Source organism: Polyodon spathula, chromosome 5 (assembly GCF_017654505.1).
Source record: "Polyodon spathula isolate WHYD16114869_AA chromosome 5, ASM1765450v1, whole genome shotgun sequence".
Taxonomy (NCBI): domain Eukaryota; kingdom Metazoa; phylum Chordata; class Actinopteri; order Acipenseriformes; family Polyodontidae; genus Polyodon; species Polyodon spathula.
Genome location: NC_054538.1, coordinates 35,734,962 through 35,749,582, shown reverse-complemented (window position 1 = coordinate 35,749,582; position 14,621 = coordinate 35,734,962). Strand labels below are relative to the sequence as shown.

At 37.1% G+C, this 14,621-nt stretch overlaps 1 protein-coding gene across 3 annotated transcripts in view; it reads right to left on the bottom strand.

Moving 5' to 3' along the window:
• Positions 1–2,849: 2,849 nt before the first annotated feature.
• LOC121315901 (plasminogen-like) overlaps positions 2,850–14,621 on the bottom strand; it is a 32,405-nt gene continuing 20,633 nt past the window's right edge. For all 3 annotated transcript variants that reach the window (XM_041250495.1, XM_041250493.1, XM_041250492.1), the window contains 7 exons: positions 14,450–14,543; positions 10,063–10,177; positions 8,279–8,353; positions 7,269–7,409; positions 6,653–6,759; positions 6,162–6,307; positions 2,850–3,134 (listed from right to left, as the gene is read on the bottom strand). In XM_041250495.1, coding sequence (XP_041106429.1) covers positions 2,961–3,134; positions 6,162–6,307; positions 6,653–6,759; positions 7,269–7,409; positions 8,279–8,353; positions 10,063–10,177; positions 14,450–14,543 — 852 coding nt within the window. In that variant the 3' untranslated portion in view covers positions 2,850–2,960. The remainder of the gene's footprint in view (positions 3,135–6,161; positions 6,308–6,652; positions 6,760–7,268; positions 7,410–8,278; positions 8,354–10,062; positions 10,178–14,449; positions 14,544–14,621) is intronic.

The following is a 14,621-nucleotide window of genomic DNA, read 5'->3' as shown; positions in this document are numbered from 1 at the left end:
AAGTAATTATTTACAAAAATATCAAAAAGCTTTTTTTTCCACATTAGCCTACTAGTACAACTTCAAAAAATGAAAACAATAATAAAATAAACATTTCAAAAGAAAATATTGTGTAACCAGCTGTAAACTGGTTATATGAACGCCTACTTACAGAACTGTAAAATCGAAATCATTACTTAAAAAAAATAATAAAAAAAGTAAATAACTCCGTTCACATTGTGTAACGGGAATGCGCGTTCTCAAAAAATTGTCATTGGTAACATATATCGTTTTCCTTCGCTCGGTTACATCAGCCAAAGTACCACTTTGCCACAATTCACAAATAATGCTTAGAGTGCTCGATCGGAACTGTGAAACCTCTCGTCATCTCCCTTGCTATGCCAACCCTACTTAATGGTGTTTTCCATTGGGGCTACCTTGGCAAACATCAAGCAAATAGTGTGAATGTTGGGCCCCAGCACCTTTCCAAGTGTGCCTGTTTGCTTCATGTTTGACAAGGTTGCTCCAATTGCTTCTCCTAACTTGGGCATTTGTGTATGATTTGATTAAATGGCTGTTGCGTTTTTCTAACTTGTTTTTTTACATTGACAATATTTTTGTTATAGATACACACACACACACACACACACAACTTCTGTCCTAGCATTGGTGCTTTGTGTCATTATCAAAATTGAGCAGTAGGTGTTCATAATTATCTGTTGTATCAATTTCTGTTGTATTAATTTCTTATAAAAATAGAAAAAATAGACAGTAGAAAAACTTGTGTTTACGCTGTTACTGAACATGTATGTTTAAAATAGTTGTACTACTCATCAATATCTGTGTTATCCCTTATAAAAGTTTTCCATAGTAAAAGCACAAAAAATTGTAATAAAACCACAGTGAAAGTATGGTAAAGCAAAGAATAGTGAAGTAAAGTGAATCACATTAATAAACATGGCAAACCAGGTTAAACTATGGTATATGCACAGTATAACCATGGGAAAGCTTGGTAAAACTGCAAAAATACTGTGGCAAACCTTTATAAGGGAGTTTTTATTCAGATTAATTTATGACAAGTTAAGTTCTTTTTGCCCTGTTTCTATATCCATGTTGGTCTATAACTAAAACATACATTTTTGAAATAATGTTTAGTGTTAAGTTTATTTCTGAAAAAAAAAAAACAGCAGTCATGCATTTCTGACAAAATCTTGAAATATGGCATCAAATGGTGAAAAGTGATTATGCAGTAAAGCAAATATTTACTGTCAACCTGGCCTAACCGTGAAAGAATCCAATTTGTGAATTATTGAACAGTTATATAAAGGGACTGTAGTTTACTGATTCTTCTTACCAGAAGGCGGTATTTTAATAATTAGCCTTTTTTGCTTCTTTGCAAATCTGCTATATATATCTATATTATATAATTATAGATATATATATATATATATATGTATATATGTCATAATATCTATTCACTGTACCAGATTGTCAAAGTAACCCTTTTTTTTTGATGTACTACTTTAGCTTTAGTCGGGCAGAAAAAGTTTCTTCTGGCAGACTGTTGCAAATAATCAGTTAATCAGGCTGCTCCCATTAGTCTGTCTAGTTGATGTTATACAGCAGTGGTTCAGACAAACTATTTCCTTTTACTAATGTACGGAACCCCTCAGGGTACATTGAGAGTGCCATTAGTTTAGAATACTCAGATTTGATAAAGGACTTTGCTGCTGTTAAAGCGAGGAAAATGTATTTGTAATTTATGTTCTTACATAATTTAGAACGTAAAATGACAAAAAAAAAGATTAGATAATGCCCAGGGGTTCATTTGTTATTTTTTTTTTTTTTTTGTGAAAAGTGGCATTGCGTCACGTGTCAAAGAGAGATTTTTTTGTTATTATGCCTTATTTATGTATTTATTTCTTCCAGCTTATTCTTGCCGCTGATCTGTCGAACCCGATTACAGTAGGGCATTACATTATTTTTCAATAAGCCTATTGGGGCATGGTCATTTTAGAAAAAAATATGTGATATATTTGAAGTGGATTAGAATTCCTTTGAAGTTGTGAATTATATAAAATTAAGTCTAACAAACTAAATGAAATAAGCATTCATTAACATTTTAATATCATTAATATTATTTACTGTATCTTAATGTTAGTGTATGTAGGTGCATATGATTACAAGATGCACCTTAGACTAACTTTAAGATATGGTTGCTACTGTCGCATTAATTTGATGTTCAAGACCCACACTTAATCATCACCGCCTAGGGCCCCGCACCACCTAGAGCCAGTCCTGCATATGTGTTATTAAAAAGAGCACTATATTATAGCTTTATGGCAGTAATAATTTATTTTATCATTTTGGAAAAGCTGCTTAATAAAAATGAGCTTTGTCTTGCGATTTTCCAAATCGAACCACATGGAAGATATGAAAATTGAATCTTAATTGTGTATTTGCAAAAAGTATACTAGTGACCGTTGTTTTATTAGCCATAAAGAAAGGAGAGGTTGACTCTTAAAAAACAAACTGCAATGCTGTTGCAGTTTGTTTAATTCATTGTGTCCACTGTGTGTCTACTATTTACTATCACAGTGACACATAATGTACAACACTCTCTCAAGAACTATGTAGTCTCAGAAATACACAGCATTTCCAATGTGAATGCAAGCAAAACATAGATTAGCATATGACTTTGCAGTACGTTCAAAATCTACTAGTGGTCCGGATTTGGACCACGGTCCGCCTTTTGACTATCCCCATTACAAAGTAAGTTAATGAATAACAGCACAACATTTTTTTATTTTTCTAAAAACAAACCAAAACAGAATGAAAGAATGCAGATAAGTTATTTTTTTATTTATTCTTTTGTTTGTAACTGTTTCAAAGTGCTGTATTTACAAAACATTAAGGAAAGTATTAATTACAAAGAAAAATGTAAAAGGTTATTGTAGGTTCAGAATCTCCCAGAGCACAAATTAGCTTGCTAATGGATCGATTTTCATGGTTTTTTCAATCCAGTCAATGAAGTGGGACACTCTAACGTAGACTCCAGGTTTCATGGCATTGGCACAGCCGAGCCCCCATGAAGTCACTCCTTGAAGAACAAAACTCCTATCCTGATAACAAACCAGGGGACCACCGCTATCATTCTGAGGGAGGAATGGTGAAATTGTAAGTCAATCCACTACCTGACAGATTTAATATAGGGTTAACACATTGTCATTATTAAACTTGCAGGTGTGTAATACTGGTGATGAATGCCATTCAGTAACTGACAAGAAACTCAGAAATCATCTGTAAATATTAGTATTAAACACAAAAACACTACGTTTTACTTGACGGTAAAAGCTGACAATTCCGAAAAACACAGTCAGGTAAGACCACCACTGTGCCTTTACCTGCCCCATGTTCTGACAAGGATTTCCAGCACACACTGCCTAACTGGTACAGCAGGTGGGTTCACTTCAGACAACGTGTAGACACCAGTGGGCAGGTCAGGTCAGGTCTCAAACCTGAACAACCCCGGTTATATGTGAATTGGAAAAGCTAATTAGAATAGTTGGAATATTAACACAATAGCAGTGAGACAAGTTATTTATTGTGTACTTTTCCAAGTGTAGAACTATTTACAACTGTCATAACCATTTCAGCTTTTTTCTTTTTTTTGGGGATTTTGGTTTTGTTTATGAAGGACACAAAAACATATGTTTGATATGCTGGAAAATAGATTTCATGTATGTGTGGCTCATACTGTACGGAACCTCTCCAAGTACATGGTGTAAAAATTAAAATGTGAGGGTACTGTCTCTTGTGCAAAAGATAATATCTCATGTGCATGACATGATATCTTGTGTGCAAGACTTACTATAATATCTCATGCTGACGAGCTAGTAAGTCGTGTGAACGAGAGTGTAGCTTCTCTTTAATTTATAATTATATGCATATATCCATTAGGGGTCCCATAGTAATGAGATCATTGAAAGGAGACAAATAATATGTTACACAGGTATTTTCCAACCAATCAGTCCATGAAATGTATAGATCTTTCTTATCTATCTATGACAGCGACTCTTATAAACTTCTAAAGGATATCAGGCTGTTTCAGAGAACTTTTGAATCCCACTGGTGTCTACATATGTTGTCTGAAGTGAACCAGCCTACTGTGCCAGTTAAGCAGTGTGTGCTGGAAAGCCGTGTCAGAATATGGATCTGGTAAGGGCGCAGTGGCAGCCTTACCTGACAATTTCTCATCTTTTTCGGAATTGTCAGCTCTTACTTCGAGTACAACATAGTGTTTTTGTGTTTAATATCTATTATTTTTTCACTAGAAGGCTGATTTTAAAACATGATATTCATACGCAATACCCAAATTCAGTGCCTTAATGTGGTAGGCGATATGTCAGTCACGGATTGGAGGAGATGTGATTGGCTGCACCACCGAAAGAAGGAGTGGTGGAGGGCATTTAGGGGAAGTGGCCCCAGTGATCTGTTCCTCCGTTATGGTTACGGACTGACTGTGAGGAATAAAGAGAAACCGTGAATGTTTAGTGTTGTACTGTCTGTCTATTTAACTGTGTCTTGTTTGTCATTGCAGACAGCTAAAGATCTGGGAGTAGTCGCTGTCGAGCCAGCATTAAACCCGGACTGCACTGTACCACTGTAAAGCACTCACTTCACATTCACAACAGCACTTGCACCCGGAGCACTCTCTGTTGGACTGGTGAACGTATAGGTGTCTTAAAGTTTGTGTTTGTTATTATTTCGGGACTGAACCCTGTGGTTTTGCTGACTATACACATCGTTAAGAAGAAATAAACCTGACATGGATCGACAGGATTTTATATTTATTTATTAACCGATTTTCTTAAACAGCCAGTAGTGGCCGACCCACTCGGACCTGACCAATGAGAACGAGATTTGTTGCTACATCAGCTTGGAGTCCCATTGGTTAGAACTATGTCATAATCATGGTACTGCATCCTGGGTTTAGCTTCACAGACTTAAGCCCCTTTCACACTGGCACTTCTACTCAGGTCCAGACCCAGGTTCTGGCTACCCAGGTCATAGTGTGGCGTATCGTGAAACCACTTACTTGGGTCTTATACAGGTTAACCCAGGTCCCAGCGACCCACCAGTATGCGAGTCAACAAGCTTTGACCTGGGTTGAGTGAGACAAAATGCACAACGGCAGATGAAAAAACAAACAACCTTGTCTTTGTTTATTCTGTTTAGCCATATTTTTGATGCTTGAGACACACCATGAGCCAGATTGGGATGAAGAAATGTTTGCTCTAATCAACATTTGGGCCGAAGGTTCAATCCATTAGCGTCAGTAACAAGCTGCTTCCAGGGCATTGCTATGCGCATTGTTTACTAGCGCCTGTCACCCAGGTCAACCCTGCTTTATCAAAAGCATTGTGAAATTGCATAGCCAACCCACATGACACCGGATCCTGACCCGGGTAGGTTCCGACCCAGGTAGAGCATGCCAGTGTGAAAGGGGCTTTAGTTAAGGTCGGAAGCATTTAAAAGAATATATAAAATTTAAACTAAGTTGTTAAAAATTAAATGGATAAAGTCACGATCCACAAGAACCACAAGACATAAGTGACCTAAGGAATTTAAATTAAATTACCCGCAGAGAATTATTAAACTGACGAATACCCACTAACTTACTTAAAATAAATTAAAATAACTATAAATATTTTATCTATTTTTTCAGTTCCAAAAACAGGCACTCCTAGCCAATGGGTACTATCCGCCTGACAGATATGGTGTTTAAATGGGCAGTCGTTTGAGTTATTTTAGCTAAAAAAAAAAAAGAAAAAAAGAAAACTGACTAATGTCAAGACTGCATAATTTAAAAACTACCATACGGATTTTTACAAAACATGGACACGGAGCATATGAAATGCCGTCCTGATCCATTTTGAGACGGCTGAGATAACATACCCCTCAAAAAAAAATCGAGTTTAAACAAAGCTCTGTCAGCCGCAAAATGCTGTTATAATTAAAACTAGTTATCTGCTCAATATCAGTTTATAGTTTTTAGAAATAAAGTTATAAAATAAACTGAGATGTTTACATCCTTTAAAGTGACAGTCTTGCTGGGCTTAGAAATAAACCTGATGGCATAAACCAGTGAAGAAAACAAAAAAATGGAATCCATTCCATACCTGACAGCTGTCTGTGCCTCCTTCAAGGTTTCCAGCACACATTTCGTGCACCTTCACCCTGTCACTGAGATACTCCGGACGATTGCACATTTTGGTGTCAAGGACTGGTAAACCAGCTTCCTTAAGTACACCTTTTCCTCCAGTATCTGCATATTAATAAAATAGTTAAAATATATATGTATAAAAAACACATATTCTGTTTTACATTTTCTGTACAGGTAGGACTGTAATGTACCACTGACTACAATGTATCATATTTACAATGGATTTTATTGCTCAACTGCTGCATGTACACGGTTTCAAAAGCCAACAAAACAAGTAGGACGGCTGTGCTTTATAAAGTAACGTAAACCTGCTTAAATTCAATTTATTTTTTAATATGTATTTGTATACCCTTGGTGATCTGTGTCCAATGGTTGATCAGTTTTGTAAATAAAAAATAGCTCATGTAAACTACAAGCAGATTAATAAGCAGTTAGAGAATACTATACCTTGTGTTTCACCCCAACCTGTCACATAGCATTCTGTTCCACTTGGCACAATATAATCTTTCTCTGGCAAGCAGGCTGGCTGCACCTTATCGTTAAGTAATGCAGGACTGAAACACACAGAACAGCCCCATGTGGTTAATGTTTTTCTGTTTGTAAGTATTGCTTTAAATTAGGATATCTCAATTAAGCATGGTTAACTGTGGTAGCTGTCATGAATCAAAACGTAAAATGACACATCCAGTTCCACTAGCCGGTTTCTAAGTAATTAATATAGTGAGTTACTAAACTTTACCAGTTTTACATTACCACACTTAGAATTGTTATGGTCTTCATCCTTTATAGATATTAACGTTTTATTAGTTGGAGAATCAACCCTACAGGGCACGAGGTGGTACAGCTACATAATGTTCTAACTCTCATGCCTTTCATCTTTTGGGTTAGAATCTGGCACATTGCAAAGGCACCACACAGTTTAGTCAGTCTTGTTTGGGAGAGGCACGGGGTCAAGCCAGGATTGAGGTTCACTGTAGCAAGTAAAATTGTGTCTTATTTTTCACATGAACAAAACCAAAATGCACATGTACTTAAACTCAAGAGGAGAAATAAAATACAGTACCTTGTTAATTTAATTAATGCAATGTCTGTTCCCGTAGGTCCCAAAACCAGTCTGTCAACATCTTTCACTTGTTTTGATGGCTCATCTGCTTTTTCAGTAAAGATTCCAAGGAAAACTTTGTATTGCGAAGGCCTTGATGATCTGTGAAAGACACCAGTACCTCGTTTAGTTTGTTTCATTTTACTTAAGCATTAATATTCAACATAGGAGGCATTTCTGCTGGATTACTCATAGCAGGGACTGTTAGGTGTCCCCAAAGGAGAGGTTACATTATCTGCAGGATCGCTATGGACAAAATTCATGACATTATACTGTGTATGAAGACACTTTTTTTCACAAGTTTTTTCACGTTATATTTTGGTTTCAACATTTTAAAGTCATGTTAGCTTTTAGAGGACATTTACCTGAGGGATAATGACTGCTCTACTCAGAACCAATAATGTTATTGTGTAAAGTGTTTGCTTGTTTGTCTGATTCATGTCTGTTCATACATTTTCTTCCTTTGTTGGTTCTCAATTTTTTTTTTTCTTCTGTAAATCTAACATGTTGGATTTTGATACTGGGTTGCAAATATAATGGAACCGATTTATCAAGGTGACAAAAATAAAACTATTAACGTAACAAACAACAAATAATAACTCTTCCAGGCATGGCGTCTCACTCATTTGGAGTAAGACTTGCTCATTTTAGGGAACTTTTTGGTTTCAGTTTTATCTCTCTGAACGCAAGAAAATTTAATAAACACAATATGATAGGTACATTTAAGCTTCAAAATAAAAGTAAATTCAGTGGATCGATAGAACATTGTTCAATTACTTTTTGTCAGACATTAAAGGGCATTCAAAATAGGATCTAGGAATTGCATGTTCTTTAACTGAAGCACCCATAGAACATGGTGTTGTAGCACAGGTTGAACCTTCGTCCAGCATTTATCTTTGTGCCAGCTGAAGTTAATGTAGCTGTATTTCAAACAGAATCCTGTTTGTGTGGTTTTCCATGTGTTCACTTACCTTTCCAGGCAGTGGGCAGCAGTTAGAACCCACTGTGGATGTATCAGAGTACCTCCACAGAAATGTACATTGAAACTGTAACAAAAAGAATGAGTATATAAATGAAGGTGTTTTCCAACAGTTTATACCAGCGGCTCCTATCATCTTGAAAGAAAACAAAATGTGTGTTTTAATAAATGTGCGTATTGCCTTTCCTACATTACAAGTGGCCTCATCGGCACAATTCTTTAATAAGTACCTTGGCGCTCAGGTTCATTATCAAATCAGAAAGAGATCACGACATGCTTTCTAATTGGCTATAACATTAGACCTAGATTTTTGAAGAATTTTAGATAGGATCAGTTGCAACATATGTACTTACACACACACACACATATATATATATATATATATATATATATATATATATATATATATATATATATATATATATATATATATATATATATATATACACACACACACACACACACACACACACAACAAAAATATAAACACAACATGTAAAGTGTTGGTCCCGTGTTTCATGAGCTGAAATGAAAGATCCCAGAAATTTTCCATATGCACGAAAAGCTTATTTCTCTCAAATTTTGTGTGTGCACAAATTTGTTTACATCACTGTTAGTGAGCATTTCACCTTTGCCAAGATAATCCATCCACCTGACAGGTGTGGCATATCAAGAAGCTGATTAAACAGCATGATCATTACACAGGTGCACCTTGTGCTGGGGGCAATAACAGGCCACTCTAAAATGTGCAGTTTTGTCACACAACACAAAGCCACAGATGTCTCAAGTTTTGAGGGAGCGTGCAATTGGCATGCTGACTGCAAGAATTTCCACCAGAGCTGTTGCCACAGAATTAAATGTTCATTTAATTTCGCTGCCTCAAACATCGTTTTAGAGAATTTGGCAGTATGTCCAACCGGCTACACAACCACAGACCACGTGTAACCACGCCAGCCCAGGACCTCCGCATCCGGCTTCTTCACCTGCGGGATCATCTGAGACCAGCCACCCGGGCAGCTGATGAAACTGTGGGTTTGCACAACCGAAGAATTTCTGCACCAACTGTCAGAAACCGTCTCAGGGAAGCTCATCTGCGTGTTTGTCATCCTCACCAGGGTCTTGACCTGACTGCAGTTCGGCGTCGTAACCGACTTCAGTGGGCAAATGCTCACCTCCAATGGCCACTGGCATGCTGGAGAAGTGTGCTCTTCACGGTTTCAACTGTACCGGGCAGATGGCAGACAGCATGGTGGCGATGGGGTTATGGTGACGAGATCCTGAGGCCCATTGCCGTGCCATTCATCCACCGCCATCACCTCATGTTTCAGTATGATAATGCATGGCCCCAGGAGTGGGACAACATTCCATAGGCCACAATTCACAGCCTGATCAACTCTATGCGAAGGAGATGTGTCATGCTGAGGCAAATGGTGGTCACACCAGATAATGACTGTTTTTTTGATCCACAACCCTACCTTTTTTTTTTTAAGGTATCTGTGACCAACAGATAATATCTGTATTCCCAATCATGTGAAATCCATAGATTAGGGCCTAATGAATTTAACTGATTTCCTTATATGAACTGTAACTCAGTAAAATCTTTGAAATTGTTGCATGTTTATATTTTTGTTCATTGTGTGTGTGTGTGTGTGTGTGTATATATATATATATATATATATATATATATATATATATATATATATATATATATATATATATATATATATACAATATTTATATATATGTATTGTATGTTGTTTCTTCGTGTTAAATCACCTTGTGCGAAGGCTAATCTGCCAGGGCCATGAGTATGGATTGGAAACACAACCCCCAACGATTCTACCAAAGCATCTTTTGGGTTCCACAGCAGAGTATCCACATTCCATGGCTTCTGTTTATGGTGGAAACAAAAGGCATATATTCAGTAGTCGCAGGCGCATTTATCCTACTTTTCATATTGTATGTAGAGACCCTGGGTAATCTATTTAAATCTGAAAGAGAGCATTTAAGGAGGTTTTGACTTTAGAGGACATTTACATATATATATATATATATATAAAACCATTTAAATACAGGCTATTGTAATGGTTATTTAAATAACCATCCTCTCACTCTTAGTATTTTTTTTTTTTTAAACAGCTAGTTAATTTCAATACACTCCCGGGTGTATAATTTGTGGGTAATTAGTTTAATTAGGCATATTGTGTCAAATACAGTGCTACCCCTTTATAAGGAGGTCCTTTATACTGCGGAACAGGTTATAAAGTGGTACTGTCATGGCTCCCATTTGTCCCATAATGCCATTACACTAACACTAGCATTCTCGTTATAAGGCAGAACACAAAGCACATATGTTAACTATGGCTTCCGACTACAGCATTATAAAGGGGGAACACTATATGTATTGCTACTTTTATATTATTATTATTATTATTATTATTATTATTATTATTATTTATTATTATTATTATTATTAATGAAATCGTTAAAATACAATATGCTTTAGCATTTTTCTTTCTTTTTTTTTTTTTTTTTTTTTTGGCTCACTGAGCCAGGCTCTATTTATTAATGTTGTTGATGTGCTTGCAACCTCTCACTGCTCTGTCTATGTCTGGGCTAAATTCCGCCAGAACTGAACAGCTATTAAATTACCCTATTATACACAATTGTAGATTCATATTGAATATATGAACCAAATGAAAACGCAAGGCGCACAGAGGAATAAGCTTATATGTCTGTGTTAATCACTTAATAAAAATAATGTTCTTGATTACCCTAGTACCGTGTTTTTTTTTTTTTTTTATTTTTATTGTATTTTGTTTTCACTGCTAGTGCCATAAACTAAAAGCGGTTGTTTATCACTGTAGTAAGCCAACAGTAATATTTATCATATATCTATTTTTGTTATTCATTTTAAGGAACTAATTTAATTCCTCTTTCTCTCTGTCTGGTAGAGCCTCTCCATGTGCAATTCATACAGCATTAGATGTTTCCATTCTGTGGAAGTTTGACAGTTCTTTCCTTTCTAGTATTTAAGGATTAACTTTTTTTGTAGCTTAAGACAATATTAACATAATTTCTATTAAATGGCATCCCACAAGATGTCACACTCAACATGCAGAAGCTATGTATCACTGTGTGCTTGTCATTTGTACAACATTTTAATTAATTTGTTGCCATATTGCATACATTTTAACACAATCCCAAAATGCATGTACAATGTTCTCAGTTTGTAACTTACATTTTTACATTCAGAGCAGGGGTAAAATTCTGCTGGTACTCTGTACCGGGACCTATTAATGCTAGTACTAGGTACCTGGACTTATTTAATCTGCTTTTCATCCAATGCGGATGCATTCCATCCACTCACGCAGTCCACTAATGCATCATTTCTCAAATACGCTTTCATTTAGCACAGTTCATGCTTCTTCTGTTAGCTGTTATTGACTGCCATTAATGTCAGTATAAACTCTGCATGTTGATTGACAGAGCTTTCATTCTGATCAGATTTAATTTTGGCATGCATCATAAATCTCTGCCCATTTTCACCTTGTGTCAGTGCGCATTGGTTGATCAACGAGAGAAGGCCTTAGCAGTGTGATGTAAAAACAGCGGAATGGAGTAATTATTATTTTCTTAAGTGCAGAGAAGCTATGTGACTATTCAAACATCCATTGCTGCACTAGAATTTGAAGGAAAAATATCCACGTCAGTGTCTGCCATAAATTACATAGCTGATAAATAAATATAGAAATAATTATCACAGAGCATTTTGCCTTGCACAGATTTCCTTGTCGAGATGTCAAAGTTCCACCCTTGCACGTCCTGCGGAGGGATGTTTCTCCCTCAGGACAAACACCTTCTTTGTGTCAATTGCCTGGGAATGCAACACGCCTCCTCCGCCTTAGAAGATGAGAAGTTCTGCTCAATCTGTGCAGCATCCCAGCTTCCTAGAATGGGGACTTCTTCGCACAGCATGAGATAACCCAAGAGATGGGCAACAGCTCTGAGGTTGCCTCAGAGACTGGTGTTACCCCTCCCTCAAGCTCAGCTCGGGCACTTATTGAGCGAACCTCCAAGTTCCTCAGGTTCCCTCAACGACAGTACCTGAACAGCGCCGCTCTGTTTTCAGAATGGGGCAGGCTTCGACCCCCAAGCCCTTCCCGGTGTTTCTGGATTTTCTGGAGGAGGTACAGTTTTCCTGGCACCGACCGGCCTCAGCGCCGAGCGTCTCCAAACTTGCAGCCCCGCTGGCCACCTAGTGCAGGGTCTAGCGTAATTTCCACCGGTGGATTCCATCATCGCGGCCCTGGTGTGAGCCCCTCCGGTAGGAGGTTTGACTAGACCGTGCACGCCCTAACGGCCAATGCAGGATAACAGAGTTATATACATATATACATACACACACACACACACACACACACACACCCACAGCATATGGACTACAGTAGCATATACCAACCAAAAATTCTTAGTATTTTTTTTTAAGTGTGTGCCGTATATATATATACTGCACTTAGTATTGTAACGATCCGGCGAGCTGGCAAGAGGATTGTGTATGAGAAGTGTAGTGAAAACGACTGAGAGAATAACCGATAACAAATTAAGAGAAATACTAATTAAAGGGGTTTATTATTTTGGCGTGGACTGTGGCTGACAGCGGTTCTGTTTGTTGTAAAAAAAATTATAAACCGTCAATTTTGGAAAGCAAAGACCCTGCTTGTATGAGTCTGCTTTATTTTCACACAACGCTACAGTATCATAGCGTGACAATGCACCATGATCTGTTACATGTGTACGAAGTAGGACTACAGTAAAAAAAAAAAAAGTGCTTAAAACATTTTTTTCCATTTTAAATCAACATTTTTTTGCACTGTACAGAAATGTGAACAAAGCATTACATGTATTTTTTGTTACCAGTAGCCTATACGCTAAAGTATAAAGAAAGTACCCTATAGCTATAGATATTTATTTGAGTTTATGTACTAAGGCCAACTGTGAGAAAACACAATGTTATTTTTCAGGGCAACGATCTATTTATTTCAAATAAATGTAGCACTGCGAACAGGCTGGCTGTAGAGGTGACGTCAGGCCAGAAAGGAGTACACAGTAGGGATAGGTCAGTATACCGGTTTTTCACTTTACTGCAGTTTAGGTACATTACGATATTAATACCCTTCCTTTTATTCTACACCGCAATTATCATAATTCCTTTATACAAAAGTTAACATATTTTTCAAATGCAAACACGCTTCTTCTAAATCAAGCGATGGTACTTGCAGCCTTAACAAAGTGTCTGAGAAAGATGTTTTTGTGAATTGATACTGTATATTTGATAATGGTTTTGAAGGAAACTGTCAACAACACAAAATACATGTTTCAATTGCTGCCTTCTGTTACACAGAGCTTGCTGCGCCAGCTGCTCTTGGCCGATGTCTTTCTGATGTCACACGCAGCTTTTAGAGAAACGCCTTCTCCAAACCTTGCAGCGCAGCACACATTTTCAACATGCTATATTTACATTTGCCTGGATTAGCAACAGTCAGTTTAATATAATTGGTTAACATTAACTTTATTGTAAAATTATACATCACTTAACACAGAGTTAGTACATTATGTGTGTTTAGATAATTTACTTATTTATTTAATATAGTGCTGACAAGGCTGTTCATGGCTTCATTGTATAATGATAAAATTCACCTCCCTTACAAGGTGGCAGCAGTAGTTTTAGTGGTTATTTGCATAACGATTAGCAGGTCACTCATGATCTCTGCATCGTCCCATTGGTTCACAGCCGCAGCCAGCCTCCAGCAGTAACATTTCAAAGCTGCACAGGGCTATGCAGTGCTGTTCCTGTTTGTTGGACATCTCACGGTAAATAATAATAATAATTAGCGTTTTGCAAAAAACGTGTTAGCCTGCTCAATGTACCAACTCGTAATGGTGAGGGTGTAGCCCTTAATTTCGAACAAGTACATTGTACTGAAATAGTAGATGTGAACAGGTGACGGAAATCTGTGCGTTTACCAAACAAAACCTGTGTTAATAAAGATAGAGGGGAAAATCCTGCCCTTTGTCCTTAAAAAAAAACACTGAATGTCTAGGAGAGTGTCTGCTAGTTTGTAATATTCCAAAGGCGGGTAAAAACAAAAAATCTCCATACCACACTTGGGGATTTGACAAGTGTCCGATTTTCTGTTTGGATCCGTAGTGTAGCACCATGGTCCATTTACATCGCCATCTGGATTCCTGCAATACTAAAACAAGAAGAAGAAGAAACAGAAGAGGGTGTTTTACTACTGAGAAACTGTATCTGCCCGATTCCAGACCATCGT